The sequence below is a fragment of the Anoplolepis gracilipes genome, chromosome 7, assembly GCF_047496725.1.
Source record: "Anoplolepis gracilipes chromosome 7, ASM4749672v1, whole genome shotgun sequence".
NCBI classification, from domain to species: domain Eukaryota; kingdom Metazoa; phylum Arthropoda; class Insecta; order Hymenoptera; family Formicidae; genus Anoplolepis; species Anoplolepis gracilipes.
Window position 1 is genome coordinate 2,729,023 of NC_132976.1, and position 22,257 is coordinate 2,751,279.

General features: G+C 38.4%; 1 protein-coding gene and 1 pseudogene across 3 annotated transcripts in view; one reads left to right on the plus strand and one right to left on the minus strand.

The window, feature by feature from the left end:
• LOC140667870 (E3 ubiquitin-protein ligase MIB1-like) overlaps positions 1 to 22,257 on the plus strand; it is a 60,825-nt gene that overhangs the window by 32,823 nt on the left and 5,745 nt on the right. Inside the window, exon 1 of one of the 3 annotated variants that reach the window (XM_072896181.1) lies at positions 20,607 to 20,626. The exons of 1 other annotated variant lie outside the window; for it this stretch is intronic. Coding sequence is in view for 1 of the 2 variants with exons in the window: in XM_072896178.1 (XP_072752279.1) it covers positions 21,635 to 21,642 (8 nt within the window). In the remaining variant the exon portion in view is untranslated. Of the gene's footprint in view, positions 1 to 20,606; positions 20,627 to 20,655; positions 21,643 to 22,257 lie in introns of those variants that run through there. One more of the 3 variants, XM_072896178.1, reaches the window with a different exon arrangement.
• On the minus strand, positions 1,007 to 9,291 carry LOC140667645 (uncharacterized; annotated as a pseudogene).

The window sequence follows — 22,257 nt, forward strand, 5'->3', positions numbered from 1 at the left end:
TGATTAAAATATTACGTCTTACTGCTTCTCCGAACGGGCATAAAATCATTTTCGGAGTAACGGAATTTCTACCGAGCTTAATTCTTAGCATGTGCGCAATCTTTCGCATGAATATAATTATACTTTTTATAAAAGCTTAATCACATTTCCTTGCGAGAATATATTTAAACGTAATTTATATGTCAGCTAATAAAAGAGATCTTTTCCTCGCCATTCTTATTTGAATTTTAAAAAGATTTAGGTCATACACAGAGCAAAAGGAATCTGCGCATATAACTTGCACATTAAATTCTTCGTAAAAAAATTGTTGAAAATGTATCTTGTGGAAAAACGAGCGGATCTTTTCTCGGATCTTTGAGACGCTTCCGTGGGATTTCCGTGCTTCGAATTAAATTCTCCGTGGAAAAAGCTTTTACCGTGCACGCCGAGCTCGCTGCGCTTTAATATCGCGAAACATCACGCGGGATAGCTAGTTTACGTCAGTCCGTTAAAGGGACTAATTATGCGAATATACAAAAGTTCCCTAATTAAGCGAGACCAAGCTGTTGCGGCAAGTCATTATCGTGATATTAGTAAAAAATTGGAGAACTCTAACTTGCATTAGGCGCAAAGCACCGTCGGAGAATATTATAACGTTATACCGGATTTAATGGCAGGCGCTCGTTGTCAGCCGAGTATTTCGAGAGGTTTCCCAGACTGCAATTTCGTGCTGTATTAATCCCCGCCCCCCTCCCCTCTGAGCAGCGACCATTATAAAGGATGCTTCGTAAGGTTCGTATCAAAATTCAGAATCGTGTTTTATGACAAATCAGACGTGCAAATACCTCAATAAATTACAAGAATAATCATTTTCTCCTAATTGATTTTCAGTACATTCTACAGTCACGAAAAAAAAAAATAAGAATTAATTTGAAGTTATTGAAGAAAGATTATGGTGTGAAACCAAAGATATGAAAAAAAAAAAAAATCTTATTTTCATAAAAATAATATAAAAACTGCATCCAAAGATAAGACGCAAAAAATCTTTGCGCCGCAATCCGTTATCACGTTCACAGATTACGAAGACCTTTCGTGATAAAATATGGGTCGTGGCCAGAGGTTGCGCGAATGAACGAGGGTAGGAATATAAGATTCATACGACTTGCCATCATTGATCCCTATGCGTCGTTATAATTCATCTGAATCCGTTTCGAGAACTCGTGAGATATTACCGCGAATAAAAACAGGTAGAAAGTACTAGTAATAATAGTGGGAAAAAATCTTTATTGTTCTGCTAGAGAAGAAAAGAGTTTTAAAATCAAGAGAGAATATACAATTAAAAATGTATTGTACAAAAGTGTGATGCAAAAAATTATACAATAGTAACAGTAATAAATAGTTAAAATGTTCGTGTAGGTAGTTTAATAAAATATATAAGTAATAGAGGATTTACATTATAGTATGTATAAATCGCTCATTTTTTTATACAGAAGATTGTTTCATAAAAGATTAAAGAATTTATTTTAGAAAATGTTGAACGAATCGGATTTGCGACGTAGCGATAAATAATTTCAGACAAAGACTGTGCTTTGAAAAGGAAAGTTTAAAAATATTGAAATCTCTATAGCAATAAATCTTTTATAAATATAGACCTATAAAATAATTAATAAAAAGGAGATAAAATACGGGAGATAGACAGGCAGGCTAAAGGTAAACGCGTAAAGTATTCTGGTCAGGGAAAAAAGGCGATGGAAGGGTTGTCTTCCTCTCTGCCTTGTCTTTGCTGCGAGAAGGACGCAGTAAGAGCCGATGAGGTCGTATCTCGGGCCCGGGCCAAGACAATTCAATAAGCGCAGCGGAGTGTGGATTTTTCTGATTAGCCGGCCAAGTTGGACGGGTGGCCGTGCGTGATCGTCCTGCCGAAACGATAGCCGCAGAAAGGGCCGCGCTTATTTTAAAAGTTCAAACGCGCCTCGAGCCGCTCGGCTATTCGCGTCATGCCTCGAGAAGTGCACTCAACGCCTTCGACCCGGAGGGCCGAGTTTCAATCGGTGTCGAAGCGCCGTTTCGTGAGTCGCCTACAGTCTTCGCCACATCGGCATCGCGGCGGCTCCTTCGAACGTCCTATCGAACGATTTAATAGCAAAATCGCTGTCTTCTCTCTTTGCAAGTCGCGGTGTGTCGCGAAATTCTTATTAGCCATCCCCGTCCAATGTCTATGCAAATAGATCTTGAATTCTTTTAAATTCTTGTACAAATAAAAAATTATATAATAATGTAGATAATTATTAGAAAATGTTTTCTTCCTTTTCTTTTTATCTATATAGATTCTTTCATCGGAATATTTAATATGTTAATTTAATCGGTTAATCTATTCTCTTATTGTTTAATGTAGAAAAATAAAGGGCCGTTGTTCCTTCGATGAGTAATCGAGGTGTCTTCTTGACCGCCTCGACGTCGCAAGATATATCGAAGAAGAATCGGTGAGGATAGAGAGAGAGGAAAGAGGGTCGGGGAAAGAAGTTCGAGAGTTAGGTACGACGGCGGCTCGCGGCCAAGAAACTAGGAAAGCTGACGTTTCGCTTACGTGCGGAAACTGACAAACGCGCGGATATATTCTCTTCGTCTAGATGGATTTATCGAGCGAGCATCGAGAGGCCCCATTGAAAACGACGAAAATTGGACGGATGTACATATGCGGAAAAAGGGGAGGAAAAAAAAAAGAGCGGAAGAAGGAAACTATAATACTAGGGAGCATCTCGAGTTTTACCACCGTCGTATTCGCGATGTCGCGATGGGTCCGTTTCTCGCGTTTTTGGACGCGCGCGAGATAGTCTCGAGCGAGAAACGCGCTCCGTGACTCAATCTGGGGATCGTCGACCCGTTGACTTTGATAAACCAACGGACGCGATTCTTCCCGAATCCGGAAGTTTTGTACGGTGCGGTTCGCTGACTCGAACCGAAATTCGCGAAGATGCGATTCGATATTAGACCAGCCCGCGATATTCCAAAGAGATGCTGATGTTCGCTCATCGTAGAATAGAAAGACTGCTTTCCGGAAAATTAGATTAATCTAGATCAAATGAAACAGGATGAAAAGTACTTTTTGATATATAATTTTAAAATTTAATGTATTGCCAATTTTCATGAGAGGACGATTGCTTTCAAATTCACATTATTATTTAATATTACACTAGACAAAAATATAAAAACATATTTATTTATTTATTTAAACGGAAAAAATTTCCCTTTGATACAAATATAGAAATATAGACAACAAGACATAAAGAGAAATGGCTACATTCTATGTGATAAATAAATAAATAAATAAATAAATTATTATTTAATATATATATATTACATTAGACAAAAATATAAAAACATATGTTGGTTCCTTACGAGATGTCAAGATATTTTCTAATTTTATAATTTTCCAAACTTCTTATTGCTTAAATTCATCTAAGGTTTTTCTTTGCAAACTGTAAAAAAAAAAAAAAAAATTACTTTTATCAGCGTGAAGATAATTGGCGCATTTATGATCGATTCGGAGAATCTTGTAAACGATTATGTGAACGAGAGAGAAAAGGAAACTTGTTCACGGAATGAAACGTGTCGATAACGAGATTCGGTTAACTATCGGTGTTCGCAGCCGCAACGACAGACACGGCGACCGCTGACAAGACAGGAACGTCGGCAATTATTTGGAACGTATAGGACTTAATTATAGCACAATTTCAGCCGCGTTCACTCATTCGTTCATCTGGTCCTTAAATATCATTTACGTTGCAAGACACTCGTGGAAATAAGATAATATTTTATTTCGGAAAACTAAATATAATACGACGCTTGTTAAGCCTACTATAGTCATTCACGAGAGATAATATTTCAGATTTTATCCGAAAATTCCTTTTATGTAAAAAAAATCTTAGAAAGAGAAAACTCAGCATTTCTCTTTCATTTTCTCTTGTTTGTCTGATTCGAACTCGATTTAGTAGAAATTTCCGCGCAATTTAAACTTTTTTAATTCCCTCATTTTCCCTCGTAGTTTGAGTTCTACCGAAAATTTCAATGATAAATGATATCTATCTATAAGGTTTTTGTAACAACATAATTAATGGAAGTGAAGGATATATCGTGTCACACACAGTTTCGAAAAAACTTACAGTCATTTCTTTCGCCCCAGAGTTGAAGATTAAAATCGAGAGTAACGGAGACATCGCGATATCCTTTTTACGGACTCGGAACATGAATTCTATCTCGCGCTAATTAAAGCAGTTTGATAAGGTCTCGCGCGCCAGGGAGAGCTTTCTCGCAGTCTGGCTGCATCGCGCGGACACGTAACGGCCGCTATTCCAATCGTCATAAATTGTCGCGGCGAACGTGACGATTGTACCGAGCAGCCAATACCACGCGCGATTCTGTCATTCGACCCTCGTATCCACTGCCACCGTGGCCGCTACGTAACCCGCGGACCTCTCTTCTCCGAGAGCTTTTGACCACCGATTCGTCTCTGCCACCCTGCGTTTATCGACCCGCCGAAAACGTGCCAAGGTTGCATCCCAGCTATCTGCGATTATCCGCGAAGCGTTGCGTGATTCGCGCTCCCTCCATGACTTACCAACCCTTGATGAATTGACGGCATCTTTGACGGAGTGACGGATGAAATTGATCAAAGTTCAGCTCTCAGCTTGTAAAACATTCATCTTTCCTTATATAATAATCATTTGAAAAAATTGTAATCTTATTTCTAATCTGCTTTAAAATCTAGAGGGAAATTTTCACTTTTCATCGACTTTAAATTAATTAAAAAATCTTGCAGATGAGAGGAAAGGGCGACTTTTATAAAAAAAAAAAAAAAAAAAAAAAACTATTCTTCTTATTTTGTAGAGACTTTCTTTTCGAACGAATTTGGTGGAAATTCGTTCGAACGGAAGGCGTTATTATTCGCTGGTGATTAGCATAATCAGGCGGTCCGTATAACACGTACGACAAATAGACAAAACGCGATGGGCGATGCCAATTAGCAGGTACCGACGTTAATGCAAATGGCAGCATTAGCTGATAATACCGGGAGTAATATTATTATTTCACGGCAATAATATTAGGGTAATTCATTCGGATTAATCAAGAGCATTACTGCCACGATGCGCAAACCTATTTTACTGTCGATGAATTCGTGCCCACTTATGCGAAAGCGACGTATCATTCGGAACTCGGAATCAAATCGCGAAAATGTTCGTCAAAATTCGTGAGGCTGAATGTCGATACGAATTGCACAGTCGAATAATCACATCGATGTCGTAGGAAAAGTTCAAATATCCGAATGTATAACCGAAAAAAATATTTTATAAATATATAGGAGAAATGTGAAGCGTTATAATAAAACTAAATTTTTCATAATAATATCAAATCATTGAAATTAAATCATAATTTCTAATAAGGTTAACAATAAGTCTCTAATAGAAATATCTATTGCAGAAAGCATGAAATCTCTTCGCGCAATATAACAATAATCAATTACAATATAATTTTCGAAAATAACATTTCTTATATTTTGGAAAAAAAAAAATGAAATATTGGAAGAGATGACGGGAAAAATCTGCGGTTTCACATCCCAAGATTACATGTCTTGTGCATATATTCACCTAATCGTATTACTGTCGCTCGCAGCGATGAGAACTAGCTCGTTCTCGTTACGTAAATCATAAGTCGATCGCACCGAGTGTCACTGACGTCACTGACTGACCATCCAGTTAGAACCGCGCGCGACACTGTATCTTCTCTTCCGAATACACCAAAACCAAGTATCGTGCGCGCGTGTAGGGTAGGTATGTTTCCCTATTGCCTATGTGCGATCGCGAAATCGCACCTGCAGCTGCATACGTTGATGGTTCCGCCGCGGCTCCGCCAACCCACGATGCCACGAACGTGGCACCGGTCGCCGGCCCACGAAGCGGAAATAGACCCTGTAACCGGAGAACTTATTTCTGGAAACATGGCGACGGTTGTGCGTGGGTCCTATTTCGGGCTCGAAAACAGCGTTCAGCCGCGTGCGTCCTCTTCCTCGCCCGCCTGTCCGCTTCCTTCCGCATCTCGTCTTCCTTGTCGCTGCAATCAAGTCGAGCAATTTAAATATTCTGACGAAGAGATAACTAATCGCGATAGAGAATGTAAACGATAATTTTAACGAGAAGATATCGTGCTTTGGACGATAACGAAGAGAAGGATACGAAGAGACGACGAGTCCTGTCATCGCGCTAAGAATGACGAAGAGCTCGTATCTCGTGGGGCTAATAAAAGTGGTGACCACATGGTAGCGGCACCAAAGCCATAAATAGAGGACCATATGTACAGTATGGAGTGATGCCGGAGCCGTATCGCCGTTCGTTGCGCGAAAGCAATCTATTTCTGGCAGCTGGCTGCTGCCGATCCCAGGATCCTGCACCGTACAAGAGGTTTCTCGCGAGATTTCTCTTTGAATACATTTGTTTGACTCTTACACACGGCACTGTTATATCCTTGCTGTCATTATTCTTTCGTCACATTCTTATCCTTTCTATCTTTCGCTCTTTCGATGAGCTTTTCCATCTTCGTCATTTCGTACTTCGAGAATAAGCGATTCCGCCTTGCGACAGTTCACCAGAGCCCAGCTCCATACTTCTTTACATTCCATACGTCACATTCACTATGGGAAGTAAGGAAGCACGGAACGGTCGTCCGGTCATCGACCTTAACTCATCTGAATTCCGGTCCGGTCTCCCAGAGCGAGGTCCATTCTCTTCTATTCATCCCGATTGGAAGTCATCCGAAGACATCCATCGGATGTTCGAATTTAGTATCTCGATACTTTGATACGTGTCCTTGCCACAATCTCGTTTCGCGCATGCAATGCCGTTACGTAATCCCTTCTGAAAGATCTTGAGCTCTTCAACGAAGAATCTGAAACACCCTTTTAACATATCGAAAGCGTTATATCCTCGCGCCCCGAAAGATCATTTCGATGCAATACACCTGGGGCGCGTTCCTGCGCGGACGATCGACGATCGTCGAGAGAAGGATTCGGGTAGACTTCCTCTCACGACTTCAGAATCCTGCCAACCCGGATGACCGCTTCGGACTGAATGCTGCCAAAGCATTCGAGCGCGATCGTTTCGAAACGAGCCCTCTAAAAATGGCTGCACAGATCCCATTGGCCTCTCCTCTCGAGTCACGAGGAGCCGGCACCCCCCTCATCATCGTGTGCACATGTAAGCCTACACTCGAGACTATCACGCGACGACTCGGCTCGGCTCGGCTCAGCTCAGCTCAGCTTCTCGGCTCCCTCGCGTAGCGCTTCGCCGCGCCAAATTTGTCTTTACCCGAAAATAGTCAGTCCCACGGCTGCCACCACATGGCGCGACTATTCCTGGTCCAGACTCGAATGATAACTTACCCAGGCTTCTCTGTCTCGCTTCTCTCTTTCTCTCTCTCTCTCTCTCCTCCATCTTCGTTTTTTTTTTTTTATTTTTCTTCTTTTCCTTCATCTTCATCTACTGCTTTCTTCTGCTCCCTGTACCATACCAAAGACATGTAATTCTCCGTGTTTTCTTCTAGTAGACACAAACTGAAGGTGAACATTCCACTCGCTAAACTTTGCTGTATAATTGCAGAATTCTCAACGATTTATCGTCTGTTTCATAGAATTCATTTTATGAAGTCGACAACAAAATTAAAAGTTTTCTTACAAGAGCTATTAAAGTTTCATGTAATTAATGTAATATTTAAAATTCTTGCAAGAAACTATTATGAAACTATTATTTTGCTTTGACGATACCGCGTTGCATGTGAACTATATTTTGAAATAATCTTGTTCTTATTTAAAAAATATTTCTCTCTTTTTACAAATGTCGCTCGTAAGATGAAATCTCTTTTACAATTTTTAGTGTGTTATTATTTTAAGATTTAAGATTAAGTTTTCGTTGGCAAAAAGAAATTTTCTCGGGGGATACGATTATACATATGTATAATAATTTATAACAGCCGAGTTTGAATAATCCATCGATTTATCTGACTTTATTCTTGTTTCTTATCGGTTGGATTTTAAATCCAACGTAACGGAATACCGTGATATTTCGGGGGTGGGATACTCTTGGCAACTGTCATTGGCGGGATGGAGCAGATATCTTTAAATTCCGACAATTCCTCTCTGCGCCAGCTTGCGCAAAACAAAGTTGCACCGTCGTTAATTTTCGAGATGCCAGATGATTACGTCGTTAATGCGATCATTATCTACAACGTCAATGACGCTATACTCTCGACCGGTGGACGATGACGATGGCGACTCGATCGAAACACACCGTTAACAATAATGATAACGGCAGTGTCGTAAACTACGGAGCTTACAGTTACATGATCGTAGATCGCCGTATTATTTATAGAAAGATATGCGCGACGAGATAATGGCTGCTGGCGAACAGCCAGAGCTTTTGCAATTTAGTATTTCGCGACGTGGTGATTAATTTTAATTTTTTTTTTTTAATATTTTACCTCGTCATTTGTTACATTTGCCGGCTGATTATCTCGTAATTATTGATAGTTGCTCGCGAATCTTCTTCGAACTTTCGTCGTCTCAGTAAAACATATGGCGAGACGTCACGTAGAAATCGAACAATCTCTCGTGAATGAGATTCAAGCTTCGAATCAGCGCGAACTTGATCCCATTATTTGTTATATATCGTCTCCACGTATTATTGCGATTGCGATATCTTTCTCTCTTTCTCTCTGCATATATTGTGGACTCTGTAGTTTCGCCAAGAATGTTGTTGAGGATATGATACCGAAATACATTTCGACAAACAGCATCGTTGAGCGAGATATGTGTTGCGAATCATTCTTGGCTTCCAAATGGCGTAAGTCCAACACTCGCCACATGCGAAGCAACACACAGTAAAGTTTAGCAGTAATTTTTAATTTAAAATTATATTTTTACATCTCTTTTTCTCTGTATATATGTGTGTGTGTGTGTGTGTGTGGGTGTGTGGGTGTGTGGGTGTAACTTAAAAGATTGAAACTTTTCAAACATAATTATTTTATTTTCGACGACAAATTTGTAAATTCAATTGTACGAGTCGATTATGGATTAATAGAAGGCGATTGGAAAACTTTTTACCTAGCTTGTATGGCAGTGTAATACAACACATTTCGCTCTGTGCCTAACAGTCTGCAGAGAAGCTCGTAAATCCTCGCGCAAGTTGAACGTCCAACTTTTCCCGCAGCATCAGCTGCTGACGCGTCTGTCAACGACAGATTCCTCGACGCGAATTCGGAATCCATTTTTCCCCGGTGAAAAGTTTAGCGGAACGCGGCTCAGGCTGCATATCCTCGCACGTACGATAAACTTACGATGTCACTTTTACCGGCCGGGACTTTCCGAGATGAAGAACTTGATCGCGACGATCTGATTCTGGCGTCTAAAATTACTGGCAGCCGAAGACGTTGCATCCGCGAAGTCGACGCGGTCCGGTGAGCCGTGCGAAACGAGTCTACGCGCTAATGTCGTCCCTATTTTTGGATGTTGGCGTCGTCGTCGTCGTCTTCGTCTTCGTCTTCGTCTTCGTCTTCGTCTTCGTCTTCGTCTTCGTCGTCTTCGTCTTCGTCGTCTTCGTCTTCGTCGTCTTCGTCGTCGTCGCCGGCGGCGTCGATGCCGGCGTCATCACAGAGATGATTCTCAGAGAAGGAACAAGCGACTGTACGTCGCCGTTCTTTTCGACCTTGTACCCGCGGATTATTCAGGATGGAAAGTCCACTTGAATGAGATAAGTCATCTTTCTGAAATTTGATGAGTAAAACAATAATTCGCAAACATGTCTTTCTTACTCAGAAATAATATTACCGTGAAACGTTGTTTTCTTCTGATTGTGAAATATCAAAAGATGTAAAATTCTTATCCCTTGAAACTTTCTTTGTATTATAAATTGCATTGATGTCTGCAATAGACAAGACACACTTATATCACTTTTATTTTTATCACTTTTACATAATATTATGCAGTAGAAGAGTTGAAAAAAAAAAAAATACTGAATTACTCAATAAAAGTCTTTAAAAGATTAATTAGACGTGTATCACCTTTATTTTCACCACTTTTATATAATATTACGTCTAATTAATCTTTTAAAGACTTTTATTGAGTAATTCAGTATTTTTTTTTTTTTTAACTCTTGTACTGCATGTAATGAAATCTTAAATTCGCGTTAATTCCGAGCGATCTATATTTTATCTAAATTTTAATTTGAAACTTACTAATTGAAATGTATCGCACAAGAATGAAAAAATTACAAGAGGAACAACACCTGATCGAACTTACGATAAAAAAGTCGACTTTACACTTGTTAAAGAGTCTATAACAAGGAACCGCTCGACACTTGATACATCCTTGTATCTATCACCAGAACAATTTAATGATTTTAACATGCGGCGAATAATTAAAGAGAACGTCGTCTCCTCGTTCATTGAGGGTGTTGACGGGGAGGGAAGGAGGAGCTTTCCCTTAGCGGAGGCGTCGCAGCCCTCGCTGTTCGTGTATCAGGTTACGAGTTCGTCGTTGAAAATAGCCTTTACTCGCGTAATGGCGAAGACTTGGAGTAACCCCGACTAAGATACACGGTGAGATCGAAAACCGTATTCTCTCTCTCTCTCTCTCTCTCTCTCTCTATCCTCGGAAGAGTTGTCGAGCAGTTGCGCTGATGAAAGAAAACCGCGAGAAAATCCCCGAGCAAAGAGACGACCATGACTTACCGCTAATTAATGCCGTTAATTTATCGCGAAAAGTAGACTGTCTCGTAGAGTGACGTGGTCTTTTTTTATTTTCCGTGATTCTCTTGTGGTTTTTCTTTGGTGTTCAAGAATAGATCGCGTTTTAGATGTACACGCGAATAATTAATAATATACAATACATCGCCCAATTCTATCTACATTTCTTCTCTTTCTCATTACGTCAAAAAAAAAAAAAAAAAAAAAAAAAAAACTGTAGCTGCATTGTTTCCTTCTCTCTCGTCCACATCCATTCTTGTTTCCTCTCCCCATGGTCCTTCTCGCTGCAATTTCATTCTCGCAGCATCGAAGCAGCCGCCGGCGCTTCTTCATCCGCGAATAGACAAGACGATGGCGCGGATCTCCATCTCCTAGGAGATCCCCAATGCCGTTGGAATTCTATGCGCGACTAGAGTACGGTATTTACTTACATCGAGTCATGTTCTAAATTACTTTTACCCCCGTTGGATACGAAATGAATGTTTTCTCAGGTTCATGAGACTCCAATCTGCGTGTGACTGAATATACGAATATATCTCTACAGACTTTTGTAAAATTATTTTTAGATATACATATCTAGATTTTATTTTAGGAAATGTTTTAACTCTTCGATATCTATCGCCCATCAAAGCCATCCATTTTAATGTCAAAATACAACAGTGATCTTTTCAAATATCTAAATCTAAAACATATTCACGAAACCTTTTATCTCTGATATTTCTGATATCTTTGTACTTAAAGGGCATCAAGGGTAACGTTGGAATAAATCCAGTGATTCTCTCAATTTAATTCTCTCTATTTAAATATCTTTTATTTGTAGAATTCTTCATTCTCTAATGTTTATGACAGATGTTTTCTGAATCTTAGAATACGTTGCAAAGCTCAAACAAATAAATGTTTTTTTTTTTTTTTTTTTTTTATTCCTCCATATGATGACTTATTTCTTACACATCACAATTTGTTGTCTTCTTCGAAGAACGTCTCGCTCGCGAATGATAAATATTCACGCAACCCTCCAGAAAAATTCGCATTGTCGGATTCTAACGTGCATTCGCTCCCTGATGGCCTCGATGCGACAAATATTTTAAAACAATGGCAAACACGACTCTCACCGGATGTTTTTATTTTCTGTTTGTTCCTCAAAGCATAAATAGGTTCTTGGTTTCAATTTTGACGAAGAAGAAATCCCTTTCAAAATTCTTCAGAGAATAACGTCTTTCTGGCTCGCGTTATATAGATTTTCTGGGGCGTTTTATATACGAAAAAGCGCGGAAGCCGCGACGGGAAGTTGGCGAAATGCGAGAGAGGAAAACATAAAGGGCCCGTAGGAAGCCACTTTTCAGGCGTCTAGGAAATCCGAGTAAGAAACCTGGAAGCCCGTTCACGGGGGCGGAACGTGCCCGCGTTTTTTGTCCCGTGACAAATCTGTGTAACTTTATTCGAGAGCGCCGCGCGAGAAGAGTTAATGCTGTTTGTCTCGCGATAGCCCGGGAGGGGTAGAGGGCGGGGGAGGGAAGGACGCGCGAATTGCTCCAAAAAGTTTCGCCGAAAACAGAGTGTGTTAAGCAGCCTCCTCCGTACTCCGCTTTGCCGCCGAAAAAGCAGGCCAAGGATGCACGTTCTTTTATTACGCCCTCAACAGCTCCTCAGATACTTGCTGTTATGATATTTTCCCTTTTATATCCTCTTATTTTCAAATAATTTTTTACTCTGGAAAAAGATAGTTATATTTTTTCATTTTTAATCGTAATAATCTCATTCACTTTTAAAAATACAGAAATACGAGAAATTTAATAAATTTTTTTATTTCCTTCCTTTGTATTTGAAGGGAAAACATTTATTTTTTAAAAATTGATAACTTTTTCGTATAAAATTATAGTGTAATAAAAATAAAAAGATAATTTTTGTCAAGAAACTTATATACTTTTTTTAATCTGTGTATATTCGCGATGACTTTCTAGAAACGAAATAGTCAATAGTTTTTAATGGGGAATAGGTGCATCAACTCGGTAGAATAACGCATTCACGCCAGTGACAGTGGCGACTAGCGTAAAGTTATAGATGTCTGTACGAGCAAAAAAGTCCGTTTGTGCGGATAAACTCTTGAGTGTGCATCGTGTCCCGGAATTCGATATCGTCGAATGAAATTTTTTTTGGCACTTACGCGTTTATCCTTGCGAAAAGAGAGTATCACGAGTCCTGGTCGACCTTTTGTTCCTGTCAATATGTGCGAATTTGGAAATGTTTGCCGTCAGTGACGCGCAAAATTGCAATTTCAATTGTGGCGAGAGATGTTATGATAAAAAAAAAATGATCAATATTATATACTTTATTACCCGCTGAGGAAATATTATCAGTCATTGGAACAAATCTTTTAAGTAATTACGACTAAAACGTGCCAAAAATTCTTTTATATTTATAACGAAATTTGTTGTAAAATCTACCGAGAATCGTTTTTTTTTTTTTCCCCTTCATTTTCCCCTTTCGTAACTCTGGAGCTTTGCCAAAAGCGCGAAAAGCAGGAAGAGTTGCCCGAACTAATGACAAGAGTGATTCAAAACACCGGATTATTATGGCCATTAAGAATCCGATCACAGCCTCCCTGTCTCTTTCGCTTCGAGGGAGGGCGGATACACGACGCTTTGAAACTCGGCACGAGGCACGGTTATTTAACGACGTAGTAAAATTTCCGCGAACTACGAATTTAAGGCGACCAAGCTTAAATGGGTGTCTTAATTAAGGGCGCGTTAATTCCGATATCGCTTGGAAACTTGTCTATTTGCGATCTCGTGCATTTTTTTTTTTCCGCGCTACTTTTGAGGCTCGCTTAATTTATTCGCTGTTACACTTTGAAAAGGGATCACACACATACAGAAAATTACTCTTATAAATTATAAGTATATAAAACTATAATTGATTAAATTAATTTTTTTACTTCTACAAGAAATTATTCTCTGAAATTGTATCTTTCAGTTTTAAAATGGCGATAATATATGAATGTTAATTTTAACATTTATTAGTATACATGATAACGTACAACGTTATCACAAACTATCCGTCACATGAATCGACTTGACAAACGATATTACATATACCTGTCATGTTAAAAAATGATTTTTGAATATAAATACGCAAGGTATGACAAAAGATCCGAGAAAATTCCGCATCTCATCGTTCAAATATCTTCTTATCGAAGGAACCATAAAAAATTACGCCTACCGTTCAGCCGGTAGAAAAAGACAAGTTCTTTTGCGAGAAAAATGCGGGCTATGATGTATATATATATATATGTGTATATTTTGCCACGTCATATGCCACCATTGCGAAACGATAGGAAACAGAAAAAAGACTTGGATACTCTCCTAGATTGTATAACTGTACGATGACGTAAGTCTCTGACGATGGTGATCGTGCGGAAAATTCTTTTCTCTCTATTCGTCAAGACATGCAGCCCATCATATCGATCGTCATTTCGAGGGGAACAATGAGCTTTTATTGATGCTAAACTAATTTTTAGATTCTACAGAGGCATATTGTACTTTAAGAGAACGATATACATATATAAAAAGCGTCTTTGTATCCGAAATAAAGGAAGTGATACGCACACACAAATACACAACATACACACATAAAATATCACATTAGACAGATGACGACAGATTCATTCTTAATCGAGCCCGACGGATCTTCGGATGGCTCGTGCAAACTTAGGAAAAGGCGGACGCAGCGAGAGACGTAAACAGCTTCCAGCAGACGGGATATGTTTCAGAGCCAAAATATCTCTTCCTCCGCACCGATCGGCCGGCCGACTAAAGACGGATAGACGTGTTTTCGTCGGAGGAATCGAATAAGCAAAATAAACGGGACGGAATTCATTCAGAGGAAAAACGCGACGTCGCCGACGTCACCGTCCGTCGTACTTTATGCCGGAATCATTTTTATTCCTCCTGTTCTCCCCCCTCCCTCCCTTCTGACCGGAAACTTCTCACTATCGTTTCAAGCATATTTGCATATTTTCTCGGGAAAAAACGAAATCGCTCATTATGGGCTACCGAGATCGTGAATTCTCGAATTAAAAATAAAATTATTGATGCACTTCAAGATGCACATAAATATTGATATAATTAATTATTTAACGATTACAATTATATATATATATATATATATATATATATATATATATGTTTGAGACATTGTATCTAAATACGAATGTAAATTTCGAATATTTATCTTCTCCTTTAATTGTGTGTTATTTAAATGTTTATTTATTTATCTATATCTATGCATGTATGTATATATATGTATTACATAAAATTATATTAAAATTATAGAAAGAGGACACATATATGTATTGCAATATCATTATCTTGTAATTGTTTTTTAATATGTACACTTAAAAGGTTTTTTTTTGTATATGATTATATGTATATTCGCTATACAGTTTGTCATTACAAAAAATTAAAAATAAAATAATTAAAAATTAGAAATAATTATATATTTTAAGACATATATTTTTTTATAATACTATACGTTTCAATATATTATATAACAAAAATAGAAAAGTTATTTAACAATTTTACTAAAAATCGAGTATCTTTGTTACGAGTGATTTTATATAGAATACATTTTATGTAAAATCACTCATTAAAGAGATTTATTGCTAATTTGTTTGTTTACTCAACTAAAAATATAATTTAAATGTGGCTGTTAAATGTGAATGGTTAGGAGTTAATGGAAATGGCGCAAAACTCTTCACAGTTTGTTAAATTTATTTTTACGGCTCTAAAATCACAAATATGAAAATATGAAAATATCAGGTGTTTACTTTGCGCAATCACAAAGTTTAATTATGCATGGTTTTGACGCGCAACTCGGACAGAGGGTAAAGATCATTTTAATCGTAAATATATACCAAATAAATAATAGGGATAACGTATTAATTTGCACTACGTTAACGACCGATGTTAATAATGATAGTGTATTAATAATATTCGCGTTACGGTAAACAACGCGCTCGTTAATAATCTCAATATACGAATATTGAGCGGAAGGGTGATGATGAGATTCTAATACTTGTCGTGATATCGTATATGATGGAATTATGGCGCATAGAGTCAAAGGGAAAGCCATTAATGCGTTTTAAAAAATACGAATTATTATCTAGTGTCGCTCAAAAAGTGTTAGAAGAAATTTAAATATGAAAAAGATGCATCGATGGAAAGAGATTACAAATTTGAAAAAATGCAACAATTTTCAATTAAATTTCCATACTTAGCGTGGTTTTCTAATCTATATGTTTTATCCATCTTTTAAGCGCATAATAAAATTTATCTCTTTGGAAATTTAATTTTCCACTTCGACGATCACTCCTCCCCCGCAAGTTCTTCTAGGCTCGTTCATGAGCATAGGGACTGATCTCGTTCCCCTTTCCTCCTCGGCCCGAATTAAAATAGCCGACGAGTGCAGCGATCACGGGTGACCTACCCCGTGGTGCACCTGCGACTCGTCTGGCGGTGCCATCGCCGTCATATTTTATGCCGAAGTCATTTCCATCGCCGCGGAAAAGTTCCACCCGTCCCGTCTCCATCCGCGCCCTTTGCAATAACTTTTAAAGGAGCTCGGAATTAATATATTTTTTTCAGGAAGACCGCTGGCACTTTCTCAGCCGCCGATCATTTTCTCTCTCTTTCTCTCTTTCTCTCTCTCTCCTTCTCTCTCTCTCTCTCTCTCTCTCTCTCTCTCTCTCTCTCTCTCGGTTGGGTATTGAACACATAAATTACGCGACTTTGCCGAGCAATCGAAATGTTTTCTTCCCCCTTTTTCTTTCTTCCTTTCTTTTTGCCTACTCTTTTTCTTTTTCTCTTAACCTGTATTACTTTTCTTTTGTCACGGGATTTTTTTATTTTGCATACATTTTGTACGAACGATTATTATTCTATTTTTCATCATGTTTTCTATTTTTCAGTTCATCTTTACAAAGCTTTTTATCTTGTTTCATGTATTATTTTATTTGCGTAATCTTTTCGTATAATTTTTTTCATCATATATTTGTATTTATTTTAATATTTTTTTATAATAATATGTCTGGAAACTAAATACGTTCGAATAAGACAATTCTATTTAACTTGTCAAGATTTAATATTCGGACTTTATAAATAAATGCATTATTATTATTATTATTATTATTATTATTATTATTATTATTATTATTATTATTATTATTATTATTTGACGCAATTTTTCACAATTCGAAATAAATTAGTAATTTACAGATACATTGCTACGATTAGATTGTTTTATTAAAATAATTTTGTTATAAAAGTATGTCACATTAGTTTCACGGTCTCACAAGCGAGTTAATATCCAAACTCGTTTGGATATTATTAATCCTCACAATCAGATTATTATTATTATTATTTCTTACGACTAGATTAATTATTATATCGCGACAATTTTGTTTCTTTTTTCCTTTAATTTTTCTTAACATTCTCGTTTTCCTCCCCATAGTGTATTGTCATTCTCAATACCAACCAGGAACGTTCAAACCTCACAACGTCCAAACTCCGCGGATAGAATTAGATGATAGTTGTGATTTAGTTTTGGTTCGATTACCTGTTTTCTCACTCTTCTTCTTTCTCCCCCTTCTCATTTCAGTGCCGGCTAATCCTTTTGTAGATACTGTTCCCTCGGGAATTTCAATTTTCATTACGGTGACCGTTGCGAGATTTCGTCAACCCTTTCAAAATGAGTTATTTCACGCGTATATAAATTTAAGAATTTTATTAAATAGAATATTTGGTTTTTAATAGAATTGATTGAGGACGAAGAATAAGTTGAAATATTAAGATAAATTTTTGATTCCATTATGTTTGAAAAATCTTTTTGTTTTCAAAAAGTGCAGGAAAGAAAAGAAATTGCAGTTTGTTTCAAATCTGCGACACCGTATATCTAAAGTATAAATCGTGAACATAAGTTCTAGCATTCGTTTCTATAGTTCTTTGCAAAGATTTTACATTTTATTTGTTAATATCTAGGAGTATGCTATTATATTTGGAACATTTTGCGACAAAATAGGGAATGTTGGTTGTAAGAACAGCGTCACGAAGTAACAGCTTCGGCAACGAGAGACCGGGGAAAAACGCGAGAAAAAGCGCTTGCCAGAGAGGAAAAACGAAATTAGAAGGACGCGGAGCACTTTGAAAAGTTTTCCGCTTAATCCGGATCTAACTTCCGGTATTCGGTACTCACGACAAATTCCAATTTTCGTCGGACACTTCGCCGATGAAGTTGCACGAAACGACGAGGCGGGTGGATCGGAGGAAAGCTCCCTCCATTACGACTTTTTTCCTGAAATGTTTCTGAAAGATTCTCTGTTGCGTAAAAAATATATATAAATAAATAAGAGAAAGTAAGAACGCACAACGAATCGGAGCAACGGAGAACTCTCTCTCCTTCTTTCCTTCTCGTTCTTTCTCTCGTTGGGTGCGCCAACTTCGATAGAGAGGCGTCCGGAAATTGCGTCATGGTAGTCTGCCAATGTTCCTCATGGTTTCTGCATATTAGAGCGCATCCATTCCCCCTCTTCGGCGCCCTTTCGTCATCCACGAACGAACATCGCCGATTCGAACCGGCCGTGCGTTTCTTCCTGGTTCGCCGAATCAACCGAATCTGTCGTATTAAACACGAAACGCCGAAACTGTCCTTGAACTACGTAATAATAGTGTAATAGTCTTGAAATCAAATTTCAAGGCAATTTACTTTGAATTTAGAGAATTCACGATTCTTCTCGCGATCTTTCATTATTACACATCTTGAATTTAAAGTTTCATTAACATAAAGCGACGTGAAATTATACATATAATTAAATGTGAAGATTTTAGTCGAAATTAAATTGGAAGAATGAGATCTTCTCGTGTAATTACACACGCGAATGCAAATACAAATTTGTTTTATTTACAGAAATATCTGTTGCGGAATGAGAAAAAAATTGAACAAAAAAATGTAGAGTCCAAATTTTCTTTTTCTTTTTTTCGGAGAAGGAAAGAAGAGATTTGCTGTCATTGAATATTAGAAGCTAATTTATCTCGCGAGCGATCGACGGACAGGAGGGTATGACGTGAAAATTGGAGCTTTATTTATTGCGCAGAATTTGATCGAATCGGATGGATCGCGCGAATGACTGATAGGAAATCCGAATACTTTCGGAATCGTCTGCTGAGGAATGAGAAGTGCCGCGGCCGGTCAGAGGCAAACGAAAGGGAAGATAAATGGAATTCCGCCGGAATTCCGCGAGGTTGTAGCGAATAAATGTTTTAGGGACTCGAGAGCCTTGTGGTGGTTTCTCAGTAATTCTCGTCGGTGAATACCTTGAGAAGGCTCTCCCCGAAAGATCGCAGCTTCCGATTTTTCCTTCACGTTAAATGGACGTTTTCACGCAAGAGGAATCATTATCTCATTGCAACATCAAAGATTCAATCAATTAAGTTAAAATGCATTTATGCTCTTTTAAGTCCTGTATATAATGATTATAGAGAATTTTAATCTCACAATTTTGTTCATATATTTTTTACTCGAGAAAAGAAAGAAACACTTAAATATTTCATTTTTAAGTGTGCTAGCGTTTATGAAAAAGAGAAAGAGAGAAATATATATACACATAATACATTAAATATGAGTATACGTATAAAAGAGCCAAGAGATAAAGTAAGATATGAAAAAATATAACGTTACAAATACATATACATATAAGAAAATAATAATTAAAGAGCAATCAATCAGAAAATAAACTAAACTAAGAATGAAAGTGACAAGCGATTTTATCGGACAACTTGAAGGCTCGATATTGTGATTGATCGGAAATACAATATATAAGCACGTCGGTTGATCCTAATATGCGTATTATGCAAGGTAAAGAAAGTATGTATACAAAAGCTATCTTCTTTTCGGAATAATGTTACACGAGTAAAAATGATATTATCGATATACTTTTTTTTATGATAAAAGAAACATCTAATTTTCCTTTCAAATCTGCTGTATAACAAAATATCATTTGTCCGTTTTATTCTGTCCCGATTCAATTTCCCTTTCAATTACTAATGTCTATCGGTAGAACGTACTTGATCAGTGATATGCACTCTCGTGGACGATTAATCCGCTGATAATTCTCTTCCCCTTCCATCCTGAATTGCACGTAAAACAATTCCGCGTTTCGACAATGACAAACCGAGCGGAATTATTTCCGCCGCGGCTCGCTCGACTCACCGTGGCTGTTCTCCAGATCATCCTCTATCTCTCTTTCTCTTTCTCTCTCACTCTCTCACTCTTTGTATTTGTGTTCGGCCTCGAAATCCTCTCGATATCACTAGCGACGAACGGACGGATCGCAGCTGTACGACGACGACGGCGGCGGCGGCGGCGACGGCGGCGGCGGCGAATACCGAAATAATCATGAGTTTGCGCAACGTTATATTTAGCGAAACGGTACGGAGCGAGAGTACGGAATGTTTCCGCGTGTAATTTCACGCATTTTGACGAGCTCTACCGCGATTGATACGATAGGACAGACAGAGTAACCCAAGTATCGATCATCGACGAGCCCCGATCACCGCGACTATAAAGGAGCGGCCTCTTTCTCTCTCTTCGCGGATCAGCTGTTCGCGCTCTTGTTGTCGCGCGCGCGTTTGTCATTACACACGCTTGTGTCAATTATATTTAGCGTGTCACCGCGTGATCTCACTGACTCACTACACGCCACGGAATACGAGGAGACAAGGCAAACCTCGTCGAACGCTTGTTGTAACCGTGCATCAAAAGAAACAGAGGCACGCGTGTTGTCGGATCCCCGTCCATCGAATTCTCGGTAGACCCCGTTTCTCGGCCACGATGATGCTACGACCGTCGCTGACTCACTAAATGCTCGATATATGCGTGCGCGATTTACATGGAGCGAGCTTGATTCGCGTCCGCTCGCGTCATCAGTGAACAGTTTTATATCTGGAGTTTATGAAATCTCTCTTCGAGAAGTTGTTAGCACTATGAGCAAAAGTATCGAAAATCCCTCCGAGATTTATTCATTTAAGCTACTGAAATTAATAGTATTGAAAGATTTATATAGAATTTATTTATATAGAAAAGTTTTCAACCAAGCTCTTTTATTAATGCTTGACAAATTCGCGAAAATATTAGCAATTTAAAAAAGGCAATTCTTTTTTTAACAACAAATGCAATTTTATCTCGAGAGAATCTCATCCGACGTTTCCAAACATCTTTTGAAAATTTTCTGGATTCAGAAAGATATTACTGTTTACTCTCTAATCCCTAAATATGATAATAAATGGTAATTTAAGATTGTAATGATTGATTGAACCAAACGCGTGCTATATGATGACGTCAACGACGTTAGGATATCGAGTAGTAAGCATTGAGAATGTCTAACGATGTCGACGATTCATTGATGCCAATAAACGGATAGAGATGTCGGCGAGAACTTTTGTTCGCCGTCGACGAGCGACGGGAAATTAATCGCGGTAATAATATCACGCGTCATGATATGCCGTCTAAGTGAGATGAAGTATTTATTCGAGCCACGATTATGACAAATTCCGCGTCTTTTGGCTTATGAGATGCGACGAAATGAGATTAAACCGGAAACTGACAGGGTGTAATAACCGTGAAGGTTCGTTCGCGCAACGATTGTTTCTATTTATTACATCGTGTGATATTGTGTCGTTGTAATATTGCGATAATTATCGGCTGCGTTAAATCAACGTCGTCGTGCCTTTCATTCCCACGCAACGCGAAAAGCGAACGATAAATTTTCTCCAGCGACGTCAAAGTTTTTGAACGGGTAAAGCAGGTCTCTCTTCTAATGAAAAGGTACTAGTTTCTATTTATATGCTTAAACAAGAGGGGCAAGTTTAACGTATACATATATATTATTTTATATTTTAATATTGTGTGAAAATACCGCGCATTACAAGAATGGAAGAATTATCTAACAATAAGCTCAACATACATGACATTTATTTTATTATTTTCGATACATGTGTACGTGTGTATAAAAGTCATCTGTTACCTTTTTTTAATTACTGTAGACAATATGTCAGTATGAGGTGAGCGATTTTAATTATTCCAATCGTTTTGATCGCAATTATTTCGGCAAGCCGAGAGAATTAAGGCAGAAATAAAAAAAGGGAGTAACGAGAGGCGGAATGAAATTGCAGGTCCGATTAATGACGCAATAAAATCGCACGCGCGGCGTCGAGGCGCGAGTACGTATACCCGGACATAATTGGCAAAAGTAATCGATTTATAGTTATTAACGCGGTAACGGTAACATTTGCGGTCGTTTGCATATTCATGACAAGGAGAGTCGGGCCGGCGAGCCGCGACTGCTATTGCTGTCGCGGCATCGGAATGCCGCGCCGGCCCGGTCCGACGTCGGCGACGATCGCACTTGGATGCAAAACGCGTGTCCCTTAGACCGCGTTA